General features: G+C 44.4%; 1 protein-coding gene across 2 annotated transcripts in view; it reads left to right on the top strand.

Moving 5' to 3' along the window:
- Nucleotides 1–18874, top strand: part of RASGRP3 (RAS guanyl releasing protein 3) — a 672488-nt gene that overhangs the window by 371741 nt on the left and 281873 nt on the right. For both annotated transcript variants that reach the window (XM_078648770.1, XM_078648769.1), the window contains 2 exons: nt 17691–17864; nt 18239–18355. In XM_078648770.1, coding sequence (XP_078504896.1) covers nt 17691–17864; nt 18239–18355 — 291 coding nt within the window. The remainder of the gene's footprint in view (nt 1–17690; nt 17865–18238; nt 18356–18874) is intronic.

The following is an 18874-nucleotide window of genomic DNA, read 5'->3' as shown; positions in this document are numbered from 1 at the left end:
ATACTAAGCCAGTATTTACATAAAAGAACATCAGTAAAATCACGGGTCCCACCACGGAAAAAGGGTTTGATCTTCTAGCACTACATTCTGCAACAACCATGATTTGGCACCCTCCCAGCATAGTAGACATTTATACTTCCTATGTCTCTCACAATCTAAGATGCCAGTGGGTTTGGATAACATAAAAGGACCAGACTGTCAATAGGTTTGGGGAGAAGGGAAGGGGAAAACATGCTTTACATTAAAGCCTTTACCCCAGAGGTAAGTAACACAGAGGTAAGTATTGTCACCTTTACACGTATGCCTTTACCACGCAGGTAAGTACTTTTTAAAAATAACACAGTTATTATGTTTTTGAAATAATGGGTTCAGGGCAGGAGAGGTAAGGGTATTTTTATGGTTTAGGAGCGGTTGGTGGAGGTAAGGGTAATTTTAGGGTTATGGGGTGGGTAGTGATAAAGGAAGGTAAGTGTCATTTTAGGGTTTAGGGGAGGGTAGTGGTAAAGGAAGGTAATGGTAATGTTAGGGTTTTGAGGGTTGCTAGTGATAGAGAGAGGTAAGAGAGAATTATAGGCTTTAGGGGTGGGTATTAGTAAAAGGAAGTAAGGGTAATTTTAAAAGTTTATCAGTGGGTTATGGTAAAGGGAGGTAAAAGAGGTAAGGGTAAATATATGGTTTAGTAGGCACAGTGGTAAAGGGCGGTCAGAGTAATTTTAGAGTTTATGGGTGGGCAGTGTGCAGTGGTATAGGGAGGTAAGGTTAATTTTAGCATTTAGGGGTGAGTAGTGGTAAAGGGAGGCATGGAGTAAATTTAAAAAGTAGTGTCACCGCTGGGTAGTTATAGTTAGGACCACTTTCAATAGGAAATTGATTTTCTGGTTTGCTAATACCTTTAACGCTGTTTGACAAACTTCACAAAACATTGCAAAATAGTCTCATCCACCTCAGCTCTTTCCTGGGTTGTTTCAGAGTGATCCATCAGGTCGGGACCGAGAAAAAAAGGGGGTCTCAACACACAGTTTTCTAATGCAGCTTCCTATAGGAACTTTAGACACAGCTACATCCAGAATGTCTAAATGGAATTACCAAATTTGGCAGAAAGCTAAATCTGCACCCAGAAATGTGAGCTTTTTGTGATTTGGTGTAAAATCCATTCAGTAGTTTTTGAGAACTCAGGGTTCAAAAAGTATGTATGTTTACCACCGTGGATGATCCATGAACCAGACAAATGATAAGATATCATCTGATTGGCTAAGAGCACCATTTTATGAATCGGGGACTCAGTCCCCGTGCCCTGAAAAATATATAAAAACTAAACGTATAGGGGTCAAGGTAGGCATACCCAGCCCATAGGCCTGATGGGCTACAGGGGGCCTCACTGAGCCCCCGCAGCCAAAAACATATATTTTTTTGTAGTAGCATCGATCCGCAGAGGATCTGTGGTAAAATTTAATAAGGTCGACCTCCTGCCCATTTCAAATAAAAGCCCCATGAGGTGGGCTAGGGCCCTGTTGGGGTTGGTGAAATGTGAGTCTATGGGAGGGGGCTGTGTGGCCCCCATCCTCGACCCGTTCCAAGGCACTAGGGTCCACGTAGCCCTGGGATGATCAGATCTCTTTTTTTCTGGGGAGGGGATCAGGCATTCCCCTCCTCTAGCCTTTTTAAGGCCCCAGGGACCACATTCCCTCAGGGCTCGGGGAGGAATAGTATTTTGTGCAACCCATCCATTTGAAGGCCCCACTGACCTCCCCCCTGTGCCTTTTGAAAGCTCTGGGGACCCATTATCTTCGGGCCCACTGAGATATAGTGTCCTGGGTAAACCATCCCCAAGACACTCTTGATTTCTTTTTTTTGGCAGAAGCAAAAGAAAAGCTGCTCCAGCAGGGCGGTAGCAAAATTGTGATGTTGGCTCCCACTGACACCATGAATGTGGGCTGACTGGGCAGCCGGAGGAGCCTTGGGGGCCGTGGGACTCCACCTGCGCCCCCTGGAATGTAATAATAACTCTTATTGTGCTCTGCTTATGACGTCACATATTTCAACACTTATGACAAGTTCCATGACATCATTGATCCCATCACTGATGACATCTGTAATGACACCATTGATGAAACTACAGTGCAATGTGAGGGCGAGTTACTTCAGTTAACTAAATTTGGTGAATTTCTGTGTTTGTTTTAGTTACAACGTTTTAATGCACATTTTTGCCTAACAATAAAGTCACTTTAACCTTTGTTTTTTCAATGAATATATAGATATTTAGGGCTTAAATAAAGTTATACGTACCTTACATTTACTCACCATGCGTGGTTAAGGTAAACGTGATAAAGACAAGTGTGGTGAAGGTATCTGCATGGTAAAGGCTGCATGGAAAAGGCATGCACGGCAATTGCAAGTATTGTAGAGATATACATGTATTGGGAAGTGCTTTGCAGATCGGTTCCCTACTTCTCTGTAAGTTTGGTTCAGGTCCTGGTCCTTCCTCTTAACTTGCTAACATCTAGAAGGGAGAGAAGAATGATCTGGTCGTCAGTAGTTCATGTAGTGTCACAGCTTTTGTCCCTCATTATTAGTTGTGGCAGGAGGAATACAAAATTCTTATATAACATCAGGGTGAGTACGCTTTGCAGAAGCAGAGGAAATGGGCGCTGAGCTTTACCCATATAGGAAGCAATGTCAAAATGTCAGTGTTTGTTGAGTTGTTTCAGGGGGGTATGGGCCTCAGAAGATCTCCCCAACACTAAGAGACGTGATTGTAAAATATAAATGATTTCACAGAAATTGTTATCTAAAATTAAATATACTTTGACCCAACTAAAGTAAATACCATTAGATCAAAAAGAAGCCATTTTCGCAAACATAATTTGAAGGTGAATGCAATACAAAACAAGTATTTGCAATGCAATAGTTCTCGCTTTTGTTAAAGTTAGAGCTGTTGGCGTTGAAAATGGCAATGTTTTTTTCTTTTGTTTTTTATCTGTAGTGGAGTAGTTATATTTACATAACGCTATTGCAATTGGTATAAAAATGAAAAGTAAAAAACATTATCATTTTCAACATAGGCGTAGAGAGCAGTGGCATAGAGTGCAGAGATGCAGAGTAGAAAAGAGTTCATAGAGTGCAGTGATGTAGAGTATAGTGGAATAGTGTGATTTGGTGCAGATTAGATTGGTGGAAAGTGTATTGGTTTTGAATAAAGTGGTAGAGTGCACTGGCATCGATTACAGTGTTGCAGAGTAGGGTTGCACAGAGTGGAGTGGTGTAACGTAGAGTGGAGTGGAGTGGGGCAGAGAAAGTGTGCATTGACGCAGAGTGGAGTGGAGTAGTGTGCAGTGGTGCAGATTCTAGTTCAGTGGTGTGGAGTGGTACTGAGTAGAATGGAGAGGGGAAACGCGGAGTATGTATGGCATGGTAGCGTTCTGCTATCACAGTTGAATCAGAGCAGGGTAGAGCCAGTTGTGATAAATATTGGGATTTGTGTACAGATCATTTTTGCATGCATGGAAAATAATTGTTGCTCTGTTTTTTCCTTACACTTTCTTTGCCTACAGTCAGTAAACAGTAAACTTCACATCAAATGCATGAAGCAGCAAAAATGAGACACATGTGAGACAGATGTTAAAGTCTCTGCGGTTTTTAAGTACCAACATCAGGACTTTTAGGCCACAAATTAATGCTGAGAGGGCAAACATAAAAGCAGCTGAGTGGCACACTCTAAACTCACCAACGAGTACACCTAAGGATTTCGCCCCCCCCCCCCCCCGGGCCAAAGGTATTTTGTGGCCCCTGTTAAGAACAACTTTAAATGTATTATTCAGTTTCAGCTCTCTCACCCTGTCTTTGGCCAGCTCACTGACAGTCGACAGGCACACTTATGTACATTCTAAATGTGTTTACATCTCACTAATGTTTAGAGATAGTTGCAAGTGTTTTCGATACTGTAACACAGCATCAGCTCAGTAATATTACTGTAAATAATGTCTGTGGCAGTGTCACATTTCACATAGGTGAAGTCCAGATTTGCTAAAATGCATTTTTATGGCTATTGCATGAATCCTACACAAAACATTGTTCCTGAAAAAGGTCTGTGATAGACTCTTAAACAGCAACCACAATAAAATAAAGGAAATGGCAATTAAAACAATCTGTATGAGGTCATTAGGGAAAGGCTCTATGCAGAACAGAGCTAGCACTATCAATAAGCTCCTTGAAAGGCTGGAGACCTGCGTCACAGCCCACTTTGCCCTGGCCTTAAAATGCCTCGGCCTGTAGGACACCAACGCTAGGCACTTAAAGAGGTTCTAGTAACAGTGTCTGAGGTTAATGGACACAACAGTAAATTAAGAACACAGCAGGCTGCAAATGAGGTACACTGAGGGTTCAAATGAGTTGCACTGCGGAGACACTAAACTCAGTTACAAGTACACGAGGGACACGGGGACACCAACATTGAACACATGACAAATGACACTGAGCCAAAGAAGCAAGATTCACAGATGCATTCAAAGTAAGGAGTTTAGAACAGGAGTAATTCTGAAACACAAGAAAGTACACATATCACGGTCATTAAATTAATAAATGGTGGGCACTGAGGAAACCAGATACTCCTCAAAGGGCAATTAGGACGATAGAGTAAAGTCAAATTGAGAAGCATTTGACCAAAAAGAGAAAAATACTAAATGCACTGAGAGTTCAGAATGCAGAAAAACGTAAAATCAGACAAATGTCCTATTCAAACGTGTAGAGTGTGCTCCCCAGGGGCATAGGAGACACTACATTTCTGGGGGGCACAGGGACAACCTTTTGGACTTTCCAGTGCCCCGATTCAAATCGACTGTTGTCTGGGAACCGTACACTCCGTTAAAAGAATACAATCGCATAGTTTTGTAGTGGAACATTGATGAAGGCAGGCATGTAGTCAAAGTTTGCAAGTATGCTTCGATTCACAAAATAATTAGACCAAATGTGAAAACACATGTTTTTGAATCTCACATCTTCATGCACACAGTAAACAAAGATGGGACGAAAAAGGAAGAATAAACTGAATGCTCTTACGACATGTGCATGATTCTGAGGGACTGTACAATTTACTTGTGAGGAAGCACATCTTTAACAACGGTCAAAATCAGCAACTGCATCAGTACATGGTGGACTCAGATCTGACCTCTCCCCAAGTATTGGTAAAGAAGGCAAACTAGTGGGTCTGTACCAGAGTGCAACAAATGTCTCATGGTAGTGCTGACCAGAAGAAGCAAGATTATTCTAAGGTCCACAAGAAAGGTGGGGAGAAATCTAAAACCTCTTCCTACTCTAACAAGAAACCTTGGTGCTATTTGTGTAAGGAAAAAGGTAAAAGGGCAAAGGATGCTGATTGCTCTAAGTCTAGCACCAATACTGCTACTACTACTCCTAAACCTCCTAGTGCCCCTAGCAATAGCACTGGTAGGGCCCCCAAGAGTTTAGCTGGGTTAACCTTGTGTACTAAAGTGGGCTCTGGCCTAGTCAGGACACCCACTCAGGCTGTTTTAGTTTGTGCTGGTGGCACTGACCTCGCAACCCTTTTTGTAAAGTCCCACTTACTTAGGCAAATGCAGACAACAGCCTCTCATCAATGGTCAGGAAGCTGTGGCATACATGGACACATTGGGCCATTGTCACTATGGTGACAGAAAAACTTGTCTCTACTGAGCAAATTCTATTTGGACAGATTTACCAAGTGACCAATGCTAACAATAGCAGGACAGATCATTCCATGGCAGATGTCGATCTCAGCTGGGGAGGGGTAACTGGCCCAAAGAGAGTTGTGGCATCCCCTGACCAACCTGTGGACTACCGGGCAATCATTTGGAAACTTCAGCCTGGTCTAAAGTGAAGTTCATGACTCATGTAGAAATGATGGGAATTTCAGCCAGTGTATTTGCTGCCACTAGGGCTGCGGCCAAGAAGTTAGGCACAGTGGGAGCCCGGGATCCTGAAGAAATGGACCAGCCAGCTCCCAACAGATGGAGCAAGAAGGTTAAAGATGTATCCTCCTCTCATACCTACGATGAGAATCAGCCTCCTCAGGGGCATGTTCTCAGTACTTGTGAAGGAGCTGTACTAGAGGAGCTTGGGCCAGACAAGGCAGAGCAACTAGGGTCAGGGGTCCTTCAACGGAAGACTTCAGTCTGGAGCAGAAGGAAGCAGGACATTTCAGCAGGTCCCACAGGACTTATCAGGAAGAAGGGCTCCTGTTTTCTGTAAGTAGAGACCCCAAGCCTGGTGCTACCAGGAGGTTGGTCATACCTACGAAGTTCTTATTGGCCCTGGCACACAACATTCCCCTTTCAGAACATCTTGGGCAAAGCAAGACTTGGTGCAGGCTTGTCTCTTACTTTCAGTGGCCCCACATGTCTGAGGCACCAGGGAGTTTTGTCAGTCCGGTGTCACCTGTCAAGCCAGTGGTAAGTCAGGTGGCACTACACAGGCCCCCCTAATCCCTCTGCCAGTGGTTATGGTTCTCTATGAGAGGGTAGGGATAGACATTGCAGGTCCCTTAAACCCTCCAACAGCATCTGGAGATAGTTTTATCTTAGTGGTGGTAGACCATGCCACAAAATATTCAGAGGTTATTCCCCCTAGGACCACTACAGCTCCTGCAGCGGCCAGGGCTCTCCTGGGAATCTTTTTCAGAGTTGGGTTCCCTAAGGAGGTCTTGTCAGATAGAAGTACTAACTTCATGTCTAGTTACATCACTGCTATGTTGAAAGAGTGTGGTGTAAACTATAAGCTTTCCACACCCTACCATCCACAGGACAATGGGGTTGTTGAAAGGTTCAACAAGACCCTCAAAGGTATGATCATGTGACTCCTAGAAAAGCTGAAGTGAAAATGGGATGCCTTACTACCTGCCTTCTCTTTCCCTACAGAGAGGTTCCTCAGAAGGGGTGGGCTACAACCCATTTGAACTTCTGTTTGGACATCCAGTTAGGGGTCCATTATGTATGGAGCAACCTCTCAACCCTCCTAAACACAGTAGACTATGTTCTTAGCCTGCGTTCTCACATGGCTGAGCATATGAAGGTGGCCCACAAAAACCTTGAGGCCAGACAGGAGCTTCATAAAGCTTGACATGACCTAAAAGCTGTACTTACTGTTTACTGGCCAGGACAGAAAGTGTGGGTGTTGTGGCCTGTGCCCACAGCAGCTCTCTAAGACAAGTGGAGTTGCCCCAAGTTGACCTAGATACTCCAAGAAGTCCCCACAGGGTACTTCATGTGATACGCCTGAAACCTTTTGTTAACAGGGCTGACATGAGCTTGTTGATGGCCACTGATGAGGGACAGGAGAAAGAGAGTGACCTTCTCCCTAATCTCCTCTCTCAGGACCCTGTTGACAGATCAGTTGAAGGAGTAGCCTTGGCAGACAGCCTTACTGATCAACAGCAAGCTGATTATAGACAGGTTCACAGATTTCTGGTCCCTTTTCTCAGACACCCAGTCAAACAACCTGGTGTACCCATGAAGTGGACACAGGTGACAGCATGCCTGTGAAAAGTAAAATATACAGACAGCCTGACCATGTCAGAGACTGCATCAGGACAGAGGTCCAAAAGATGCCAGAGTTGGGAGTCATTGAGGCTTCAGATAGCCCTTGGGCTAGTCTTGTAGTTCTTGTACCAAAATCTCACAGCAGGGTGGTAAGAAAGAGATGAGTTTTTGTGATGACTATAAAGGCCTCAATGCAGTCATTAGGGCTAATGCCCATCCAATTCCAAGGGCAAATGAACTGATTGATACTTTGGCCACAGCCAAATATCTCAGTACATTTGACCTGGCTGCTGGTTATTTGCAAATCAGACTCAACCCTAAAACAGCATTTTCAACCCCCAATGGACATTATCAATTTATTGTGATTACTTTTGGTTTACAAGATGCACCTACCACATTTCAGAGGCTGGTGAATAAAGTCTTAACATGTCTGCAAGCTTGTAGTGCAGCATATCTAGCATTTAGCTGTCAGAAGGCAATTTTTAACCTGAAACAATCAATGTGCTCTGCTCCAATTCTGCAAAGTCTAGACTACTCCAAACCATTCATTGTCCATATAGATGCTTCTGAGATAGGGATAGGTGCATTAGTGTCACTATTTAATGCAGAGGGCCAGGATCAACCCCAGCTTTTATAAGCAGAAAGTTGACCATCAGGGAGAAACGTTGGTCAGCTATTGAGAGGGAGGTCTTTGCTGTGGTCTGCTCCTTGAAGAAGTTGAGGCCATACCTGTGGCACTCACTTCATTGTTCAGAAAGACCATACACCCCTCTTATGACTAAAACTTTTGAGGTGGTCCAGTTCCCTACAGGGGATGGAATTTTCAGTGGAACACAGACTTGGGAGTAAAAATGGCAACAAAGATGGTCTTTCCAGATATTTCCACTATGACAATGAAGCCTCAAATGGGAAAGGTTAGCCTCATCCTTATGTTTGGGGCAGGGGTATAGGAAAGCAGGATCTGCTTTCATTGTTTTTTCCTGGGGTCAGTGTGTTTTGACTGTAGTCTGCTGGGATCCTACTAATCAAGACGTCAGCAACTGTGCTCTCTGCCCAAAATTGGCTCTGGTAAGTACTTTAGTACATCCACAATTGGCTACTGGTGTAACATTATACGTCGCTAGTGTATGCCACTAAGGTACCCAGGACATAGGTACACCAGAGGCTCCAATGGGCTGCAGCATGTATTTTATCACATTGGGTAGTCCACTTAAACCTGACTACAGGCCTGCCCTTACAGTCTGTGTGAGATAGTACTTGCACCTCTCACAATAGCTATAAGTTCCTTATATCTGAGGTCACTGCACTTAAAAACTATGTCACCCCTAAGGTAGGCAGGATGCTTGGTTCCAAATGTGAGGGTGCCCCTACATGAGAAAGACACCCCTACAGGCCCCGGAGTTGCTTCTCCAAGCTTTGGAAGAGCAATCAGCCATTTTAAGGTATATAGTGGACATCAGTTATTATGAGATGTCTAATTAAATAACGGCTGCACTGGACCGGGTCATGTTTTGTATCAAACGTGTTGGAATCATACCCCAACAATTACTCTGGTGCTAGAAGAATGATTCCAAGTACTGGAGGCTCCTTAGATGACTTCCCTGTACTCCAAGTAACAGCCTTTCAGGGACTGCCAGCAACCTAGTGCTGCTGACCACAGACACGATTCTGCCCTCCTTCTCCTGAGCTGAACTTGAGCAAGGGAAGGTAGAGCAATAGGTTTCCTGTCACAGGGAGTTGTGACCACCTCCCAGAGAGGATTTATTGTATTGGCCTGGGGTGGGGCGCTTGCCAGTGGCACCAGACTACTTTGAAGGGCCATATTTGTGCCTGCCTTGCATACTTCTATTTGAGACAGTCCAGGAACCCCTGGTTTCCACTCTGGTGCAAAACTGGTCAAAGAAAAGGGAAGTATTCTCCCCTCTGTCCAGCCCCTCCTCTGGGAGGGACCCCCGAGTCATTCCAACCCTTTCCCTAGGGTACTTAAGGGTGCCCCCGTGAGTAGGTCCTCAGCTTCCTTGTGGAACAAGACTCACCTCTGAAACCAAGACATTCTTGTACCGTTTGGGCACTTGGACTTCGTCGGACTTTGACTGGACCCGAGATTGCATCAAGGAAGACTCCTGCTGTTCCTGGTCTCACTGTTCTTCAAGTCTTCTGCTTCGTTTGTGTCTGTGCATCACTAAAGTTCTCCAGAAGGCCTTTGGGCATCAAGGACATCCGATGTAATCTCCCTTGGCGTGAAGGATTCACTCCACTGCATCTGCAGGCACCGCAACAAAGCTGACCGGTCTGCTGCTCCTGTCATCCAATGGACTTCCCGCAGCCTAGCAACACAGGTGGTGGCTCTTCAGCCCCTAGAGGCCTGACCTGTCTTCTCTGCAATTTTGAGGACAGTATAGCTCATCGAAGTCGTTGGGATCAAACTCATGTGCATTCCGATGAATTGCTGTTGCCAAGGCTTGTTGGCGCTGCACTCCAGAGATATTTGGGCTGCAAGCTGACTCACCCTCTAGCACTTCATCCCTCAAAGATCAACATCCTCACTGCATCCTCATCTGCACCGTGGGCCTCCATCTTTTGTGAGCTGCCTGAGGACCTCTTGCAACTCCTGTGCCTTTGGCATGTGGGTCCTTTCAAGGGTCTCCCTTTGCTTCAGTGGGCTCCCCTGCTTGCTCGGGGCTTGCTCTGACTCTCCTGCACTTGGTGAGTCGCTTGGATCTTACTGGTCCCAATGTTTGCATCTTTTTGCTTTCTGCGCCATTTGTGGCTACCAAGGCTTGTTGGTCCTCCCGCTAGACACCGACCACGTGAACACCGACACCCAATATGGGACAGCTAGTGCATGGCTCCTGGTCTTCCTCAGCATTTCCTGGTCCTCGCAGCTGTAGAAACACGGTCACCGTCTTCACTCTTGAATCTCCCACCATCGGTAGGGATTGTGCTTCTGTGCCTCCTGGTCACTTCTGAGTGGCATAGACTATATCCCCTCTGCTTTCAGGTTCTCTTCTTCAAGAATCCATTATTGGATTCCACCAGACTCCTTCACATGCTTCTTCAGAGGGATCGTACTTGAAGTCTTCCTTTGTCATCTATGGCAGGTTCCGACATCAATCCACCCCTATGCACCCGTCTTCCCTGGTGCAGAAAACCTGGTTCCTGTGGCATCTATGGGTAGGATGACTCTCCTACCTCCCGAACTTCAAAAGGGTTTCTTCGGGGTCCTCTGGGAAGGGTCCTTCTTCTGTAAAACTACAACCGCGACTTCTCCATTGACTTCCATCGGGCATGTGGCTGTGTTTCTACTCTGCACACAGCCCCTTGAGGTTCCTGGGTACTTACCTTGGGTAGTTCCTTGTGACTCCATCTCCTATGAGTTTTCTGGTCCAAGTCCTGTTCTCCTTGAAGTTTGCATACCACTTTCTTCGCATATGGTTTGGTCTTCCCCTGGAGACCAGTGTAGATTAATGCTACTTACCTCATTATTTTGAAGTATTCTTGTGTGTATTGTTGATATCTTTGGGTAGGAGATATACCAATGTGTTAGTGATTGTGTTGCATAATAAATAGCCTTATTTTTATAACCATTGTGTGGTTCTTTTTCATCTAATCTATACAGTTGATTAATTGTGGTAAAACAAGCTGCTTTACACTCCTTCAAGAAAAGCCTGAATGCTTCTCTCCAAAGCTACCACTTTGAGAGCTTTATATGGTTATTAAAGACCACTAAAATCACCATAAGGGTTGCCTGTATTAGTGCACGGTGCATCACTCCAGAGAGTGTGCACCATATCCCAGCCTGCCTCCCACAACCGCCAACACCAGTTCTCTAGTATACATCTCCCAACAGGGCACAAGTCCTAACAAAAAGTGATGGACTCGAGGCCCAGCAGCTAGTCTAAGCAGCCGTGCACCCTTGGTCTTCTGACAACAAGCCTGAGGACCCTCGAAGGAGCAACCCTCAGATACAGGAGAGGAACAGCACGGGCCTTCACCAGAGCATCCATCACAGGAAATTGAGGCAAAGCACTGTGGCTAAAAACACAGCTCCTGTCTTTTGGTTTGAACAAGCCTTCCTTGTCTCGCCGTTTTTCATGCCTTTACGTTTTATTGTGAACAGTCTGCTTGTCAATGTTTTTACTTAACAGCCTGCCCCCTTTACACCGCTATTCTGATCCATACTGTCTTACTTTACAGTGGTAGACAGTCTGCCTGTGCCTATTTACACTGCTCTCCTACTACCACAGGCCTATCAGTGTGTCAGGGACCCCAGTGAAAGAAAGAAAATGGGCCCTTCAGGCCAGTGGGTCCCAGCAACCCTGTGTGCTGTGTACAGTATGCCCTCACCTCTCTTTACACTACTCTTCTGGTTTACAGTCTACTTGTGGGTCTACACTGCTATCCCTTATATGCAGTCTATTTTTTGACCCTCTTTACACTGATGTAGCTTGTCTTCATTTAGACTGCTGCTCTGGTGTGCACAGTCTGCCCTGTACCATTTTTCCGCTACTGTCATGATGTGTACAGTCTGGTATGGACTTTTTTATGCCGCTTTCATGCATATACAGTCTGCCATCCAACAAACTCAAGTGGCCAGGATATCAGATGTGGCCTAACGTATAGAGCTTCTGACTTTCCAACTGGGCACTCAGGTTAAAGTCCCGGCGTATGCTCACTATGCTGTGACTCTGGGCAAAGCATTTAATTTCCCCATACCTGGAAAAAACATGAATCTGACTTGTGTACTATAATCTAGTGTTCACATGAAGCACTGTGATACCCTTCGGCCAGGTTTGCGCAATAAGAAAACTACAAAAGTGGATAAAATGGTGGGTGGACACCCTGGGACATGTCTGAGTGCCCAGACTTCCCCTCGCAAGCCAGGACCTTTGTAATACAATCTAGCCTTTCTAGCCACCAGTAACAGGCCTGCCACCCAGGCATCGTCTAAGCAGGCAGACTGTTAGGCTATTAGGCAAAATGTTACTGCTAAGAAAGCATAGCAACCGAACATATCCTCCCACTCAAGAAGCCACTCTCCATCCATTTCACCACTGGGCATCTGTGCTCCTTTGCTTCGTGAAGGTCTGATACACAAGGGCCTAACCTGCTAATTCTTTGTCTTTGTGACTTACAGATCATCAGATGTCATTTTTTTGCCTTTCATTCTAGAAGTCTCATTGGTTTAAGCACCGTGCACTTTCTGTGCTTCATGTAGCCTTGCACCTGTCACTGTGTGTGCCGCACAATGCCTTTCAGCAGTGTGCACCTAATGCATTCTGGACACCTCTTCATATTCCTTTACTTTGTGTGCTTCTAGCCCAAATACCTTTCTTGTTTTCAGGAATGCAGTAAATAGCACATTTTAAATCTCATGTGCTCAGAGCGCCATGAATCTGAGTCCCTTAATAAGCATTACACCACCATTGTTTTCCCGCATAACTCAAAATAAAAAAGTTTGTTGGGACACCCACAGAGATGGTCGCACTGGGCGCAACCAACTCTAAAGCTGGCCCTGCAGTCAGCAATCAACAAACTTCCGCTCTTCCTTGACCTGGAAATGCAGACTGCAAGCAACGGTGGCAAGGGAGAGGTGTGAAAACAATCCTGTAGCTTTTGCTGCATAATAAAAGGGAAGGTCACAGGTCAAGTACAGGGCCATTAGCACGTCAATGCACTCGCGCTTTGACATATTAATGGCCCTGCCACAGACAGGGGAGAGGGGGGAAATTCTTTCGCCCTCTCACCCTTGTCCCCCGTGTCCCCCCACTACAAAATCGGGGGGGGATATGTCCCCCGCATCCCCCACACTTCCTACGCCCATGGTGCTCCCTTTCAGCATTTGTAGGCCATCTCTGCTCCCACTTAACGTTCGCCTCTTTCCATCGCCATACCACAATTCTGCCTTCTCCTACCTTAAAGCAGCCGTCCATCATGTGTCCTGCGCTCAAAGGGTGGCCCTAAGAAAGCCCCCACAAACAAAACAGCCAAAAATAAGAGTAGAGAGGACAAACAAACACCCGAGGACAGCAGCAAGCAGATGGCAAAGCCATCGAGGGTGGGCTTGTTATCTCTCTGGTTTATGTAGAAATATCACAGCGTCCCATAGCCTGCAGCTGTGCGTTGGAGTCCCAACGGTCGCGCAAGAAATGAAAAGAGAGACTAAAGTAGCATAATTCTGTTGTGTCTATTTAAAAGCAGACAAAATGATGGTCCAACCCAAAAAAGGGAGGCAAAGACATTCCATAGAAGGAGGTGATCGCAGTCTTCATTCTTCCCCTCATCAGCAGACGGGACGGGCCAGGCCTGTGGGCTATATCTGTGCGGGGCAGGGGATTGACAATCCAGGTGAAACATGGTAGCCAGGTCTGCTGTGTCTCGCACCACCTGGCTGGGAGGGGGAGCGTTGTTGTGCTGAGAGGTGGAGGAAGGGGTTGTTAGCTGCTAGAGACTAGTTAATCAAAATCACATTTAGCGAGCGACTGTTACAAATGTTTAAAAACCTGAGCTGTGTTGAAAGAAAGGCGTGTGTTGCCTTTGTTAAACTGAAACATAAGAAGCTGTCAACAAGCTTTACGAGCGCCTTATTAAATAAATACATTAAAAGCCACAGCGATAGCGAGCGACTGTTATACATTTTTTTAAACCTGAGCCATGTTCAAAGAAAGGCATGTGTTGCCTTTGTTAAACTGAAACATAAGAAGCTGTCAACAAGCGTTATGAGTGTCTTATTAAATAAATACATTAAAAGCCATGGTGATTGCTCTTTAATGCTGTTTGGGAGGTGGGAGGGGTATTCGTTACAGGAAAGCATTACGGCCTACGGGTGCTATACTTATTTTTTTTTTTTTAAGATAGTCCCTAAATAAAAAGATAAAAGCAAAAGTGTAAGAATACTGTAGTTGGCCCACACTCCTCGCTTACAAACGGAAGTGATCTATCGGGAGCACCGGCCAATAAGGAACCAGAAAACAAGAGCACTAGAATTTTTAACCAATGGTAAGAAGCAGCTGTAATAGCACTCGGTATAGTGATTACAGCAGGTCTTGCAGACAGCGCATGTGCGTTGATGCTCGACCTAAAAATGCAGAAACAAGATGTCTCTAGAGGTTTGGAGTAAAACCTTGCCGGTTCTTCCTCCATGGAATTCTCATTCTCTGTCTCTTGCACTGAAAGGTGATTTTAAAATTGTAAAAAAATACTTTAACCTAACGTTTCTGGCAAATTTATTGTCATCTTTGTAGCAGTCCATCTCAGGGTTGCAGTGTGGTCATTGCATTCAAGACAAATACCTTTTTTAAACAAAGACTGCCCGCCATTGAGGTGGTGAGTGGAAACAGCCACCTGATTGGCGGCTGTCATGCACGTTAAATTACAATGCGACCGCCACCGTGGCAGTCACATCTACCATCTTTGATACTGCGGCGGATGCTGCTAGCTGCAGTACCCGCGCAATGTTAAAGAGGCACTGTTTACATTTACCTGCACTACGTGGCAGGCACCACGTGTTGCCTGACACTCAATGCTGGGAAATGCAGATAGGTACCATGGGTACCCCCCCCAGTGCGCAACCATTTCCCCCAGCACAACGGGGACCCACAACGGGCCCCCAAAACCAATCCCCGCCAGCCTTTCTTTGGCAGTTTACCCACCTCGGAAAGGCTGGCTGCGGCCAGCATCCTAATCTGGCGGATGGTGCCTGCTTGGCACTACCACCATTTTACTGATGCTGACCACTCCAAAAAGCAATCGTAACGATTGCATGTAGCGGATCCATGGCGGGTGGTCTTTGCACCCACCACGGTCAGATTCCCCCGCCATTGTAATGTGGTAGGGGAAAATTGCTTTCCGATGGTTGAAGGCCTGCCACCGCACTGCTGGCGGTGATGGGCCTTCTGCCATCGTAATGACACCCAAAGTCTCTATCTTCCACAGGTTGGTTGGTTTTGGCACAAGGCGCACATCTTGATCTATTGGTTGCTGTTGAGTAAAGGTAGATGTATTCATTTTCTTACCTGATTGGAAAAGTATACAGTGACAAAGCTGCCCTTATATTGTCTTACAAATCTGGAGAATAGTTCCCTGGCAGGCTTAGGCTCCTATGTGGACTCTGGAAGACAGGGCACATCATCACACATGCAAATGCCATCACAAATGCAAGGGATTACTGTCTGTACTCACTAAACCCTCAGTCACTCCACCTCATTTAGAGATGGAGCAGCCTCAAGTCTTCTGTTTCGAATTCCCATTGGCTCTGTCGATGGAATACTTTTTCCACTGGCCCTACGGGCTAGGGCACACTGGAGAAAGGACATTATACCATCCAGCCTATGTCAGGTGGGCAGTGTAATTCCTTTTCTCCTGGCCAGCACTGTCAGGAAAAACCTGATGGTGAGAGACAGAAAAAAACAGTAATGACCCCAACACCATGGGAGGAAACTCCAGAGCTATGCGGGGGTTCTTTATTTTTTTGTTTTTTCCAAATCTAACTCCCGCTTTGGGAGTTTTTTTTTGATAAACAAAAAATATGAAAAGTTTTGTGTACAGGTGTCAAATCTGACAGTAGCCTTACACCAAACTTTAGTATATTAAAAGGAACCACCATTAAGGCAGTTCCTTTCAATATGTAGAAATTACTACAGGGTGGGCGGTCATCTGTATAATTTGGTGAGTGGAATATCAGTGAGATTACAGAGGTAATGTCCACTTACATCCCAAAGGACACTACTCAGTTCGCTAAACCAAGTCCTTAGTTATCTTGAGTACTATGATAGATGAAATAGTCACGTTATTCAACTCCTAAGAGGGAATTAGTTTTATTTCAGTAAAATGACTAGCTAAAAGTGACCTGAAATACATGAAAGTTTGTCTGTGTATTTAGTAAAAAGTCTTCTGTCGAACTCACTGCACTGTATTTGCGCAGCAAGGATGATTTTATTTATTTGGATGGATTTCCTGACACAAGATTAAGAACAGAACCAAAAAAAGTAGTGGTTGTGTTTTAACTACGTTAGGACATTGAAAGGTTGTAAAGGTACTGCGAGATGAAACAAATGTAAATTAATATATATATATATTATATGCTTTATTCTCCAGGGCTTTTAATGCGTGACTGACCTTTATTCTATATTACAAACTGAATGTATTGATATTATGAAAGTTCTATTAAAAAGTGAAGAATTATGAAACTGCAACCCCAACCTATTCTTATGCCTTGATTATTAGTGGGCTGTTACATTTAGATCCCTGCTAAGCAGGGGCATGGTGAACCCCCACTTTAGCAGCTACAATGGGGGTGGACTTTTTATGGGCCCTGTTTTATCTGTCACTTGGTAGATAAAAGTTTATAATTAGCACTAAAGTGAATAAATAAGGATGGGTTTATAGAAAAGGGAAAGAAGGATAGACGAGTGGATGGATGAGTGGGTGAAAGTATGGGGGATAAAATAATGGATAGGTGAGTGGGTGAAAGGATGGATGAGTTGGTGAATGTATTGAGGTGTAGTGATGGATGAAGTAAAGGATGGGTGGGCGAAAGTGTGGATGGGTTGGTGGGTAGATGGATTGATGGGTAAAAGGATGGATGGTGGGTGGGTGAAAACATAAGGGATGACTGGGTACAAATGATAGTTGTTTGGCTACTCCCTTGCTGCTAAACTCCTGTGTGGACAGGGCTTGAATTCTGTAAGTTTAGACAGGCAAACCAGCTGAAATTGTCCAGGTCTAGTATATGGTGCATACTTTGACATATGTACAATTTGTGGTGATTTTACCTGTTTTAATATTGAATGTTTTTATTTACTTTAGGGCTTTTATTAAGACAGTGGTAACTTTCTTGGGAATAGTGTATTTCATTTGTTTAATGACTATGTTACCTGCTTATGGTGTTTGTATAGTTTATGTTTCAAACAATACAAACTGAAATTTATTGACAGATTGATTGAATGCACATTGCTGGCAAACCTTTTCCTGATGACTTGTGTTGTTTTTTAGTGTTCTCTTGCACCATCTAATTTTCCGGTATCTGATCATGCATTTATTCCTCCAGGAGAGTAAAAGTGACCCTGTTGATTCCTCATTTGTTCCTTCTTCTTGTATAAGTTCTTTAGTTGCCCACTCATGTGTTGCATGTTCCTGTATTTGACCTTTGTCTTCTTCCAGCTCACAGATTACCAAAGCTATGTGATACACGGCTGTCTGGAGGACAACCCAACCTTAGAGAGGTCCATTGCTCTCTTTAATGGCATCTCCAAATGGGTGCAGTTGATGGTACTCAGCAAACCGACACCCCAGCAACGTGCAGAAGTTATCACAAAATATATCCATGTTGCACAGGTGAGGGCAGCCATTTCGACATCTGGAATACAATCAGGGAAGCAATGTTGTTTGTAGTCTAATTCACAGAGCCTCCGTTCGTTTATAGCAGCTTGGCATCATAACGTGACAGATGTGACCTGAAGCCAAGACAGTCTGTATAGAAAAAGTTGAGCAAATAGCATCACGAGGAGGCAGTAGGGTAACAACACCAACTAGCTTAGGATTATAGTGGAAGTACTTATTCAGTTCTTTGCAATGTTAAAATTTAACATAGAATTTATACGGGTCACCCGTAATATTGAATGGTTTAATGTCCTATTGCAGTTGTTTTCCATCAGTCTTAACACCAACAAAGCCTTACATGTTTTCTGTGTGTATTTATTTTACTACAGAAGCTTCTTCACCTCCAGACATTCAATACACTGATGGCCGTGGTGGGTGGACTAAGCCACAGCTCAATTTCTCGTCTCAAAGAAACCCATTCTTATCTATCAGCAGAAGTAACAAAGGTGAGTGAAAGATGTGTCACAGCCAAATTAGGACCACAGAGAATGACTACCATAGGCTTTATTGCAGCCATTAAATATGGGTATTTACAATTCGAGCCATAATTAAATCAGCATTTCTGCCAGCAGACGATATATAAGGAGTAAAGACCAATCTTCTTTTTTTGCACCCCTTTATTCCACGTTTGAAAACTGATAAGAATAAATGTTTGACATACAACTTTGGTAAAAAAAAATTAACATTCCATTGTGGCATGGACATTATTGAGACCATTTTCTTGACAATGCCAAATTCAAAATGGTGGTTAAGTTGTGCCATGGTTAGTTCTATAATCTATCATGTAGAGACTGTGGCTTACAGCTGTATGGATGATAACTATTATAGCCCACTCAATATAAATGTACACAAATATTTCATTTTTCTGAATTTCATATTATGAGTGCACAAAAAAGTTAATGCTAGTGAAGATGTCTATGGAGTGATAGATAGCTGAGAGCAAAGGCCGTTTGGCAGTCTGCTTA

This window comes from Lissotriton helveticus, chromosome 6, assembly GCF_964261635.1.
Source record: "Lissotriton helveticus chromosome 6, aLisHel1.1, whole genome shotgun sequence".
Lineage (NCBI taxonomy): Eukaryota > Metazoa > Chordata > Amphibia > Caudata > Salamandridae > Lissotriton > Lissotriton helveticus.
The sequence above is the reverse complement of the archived record's forward strand: the minus strand, read 5'-3'. Positions and strand labels throughout refer to the sequence as shown.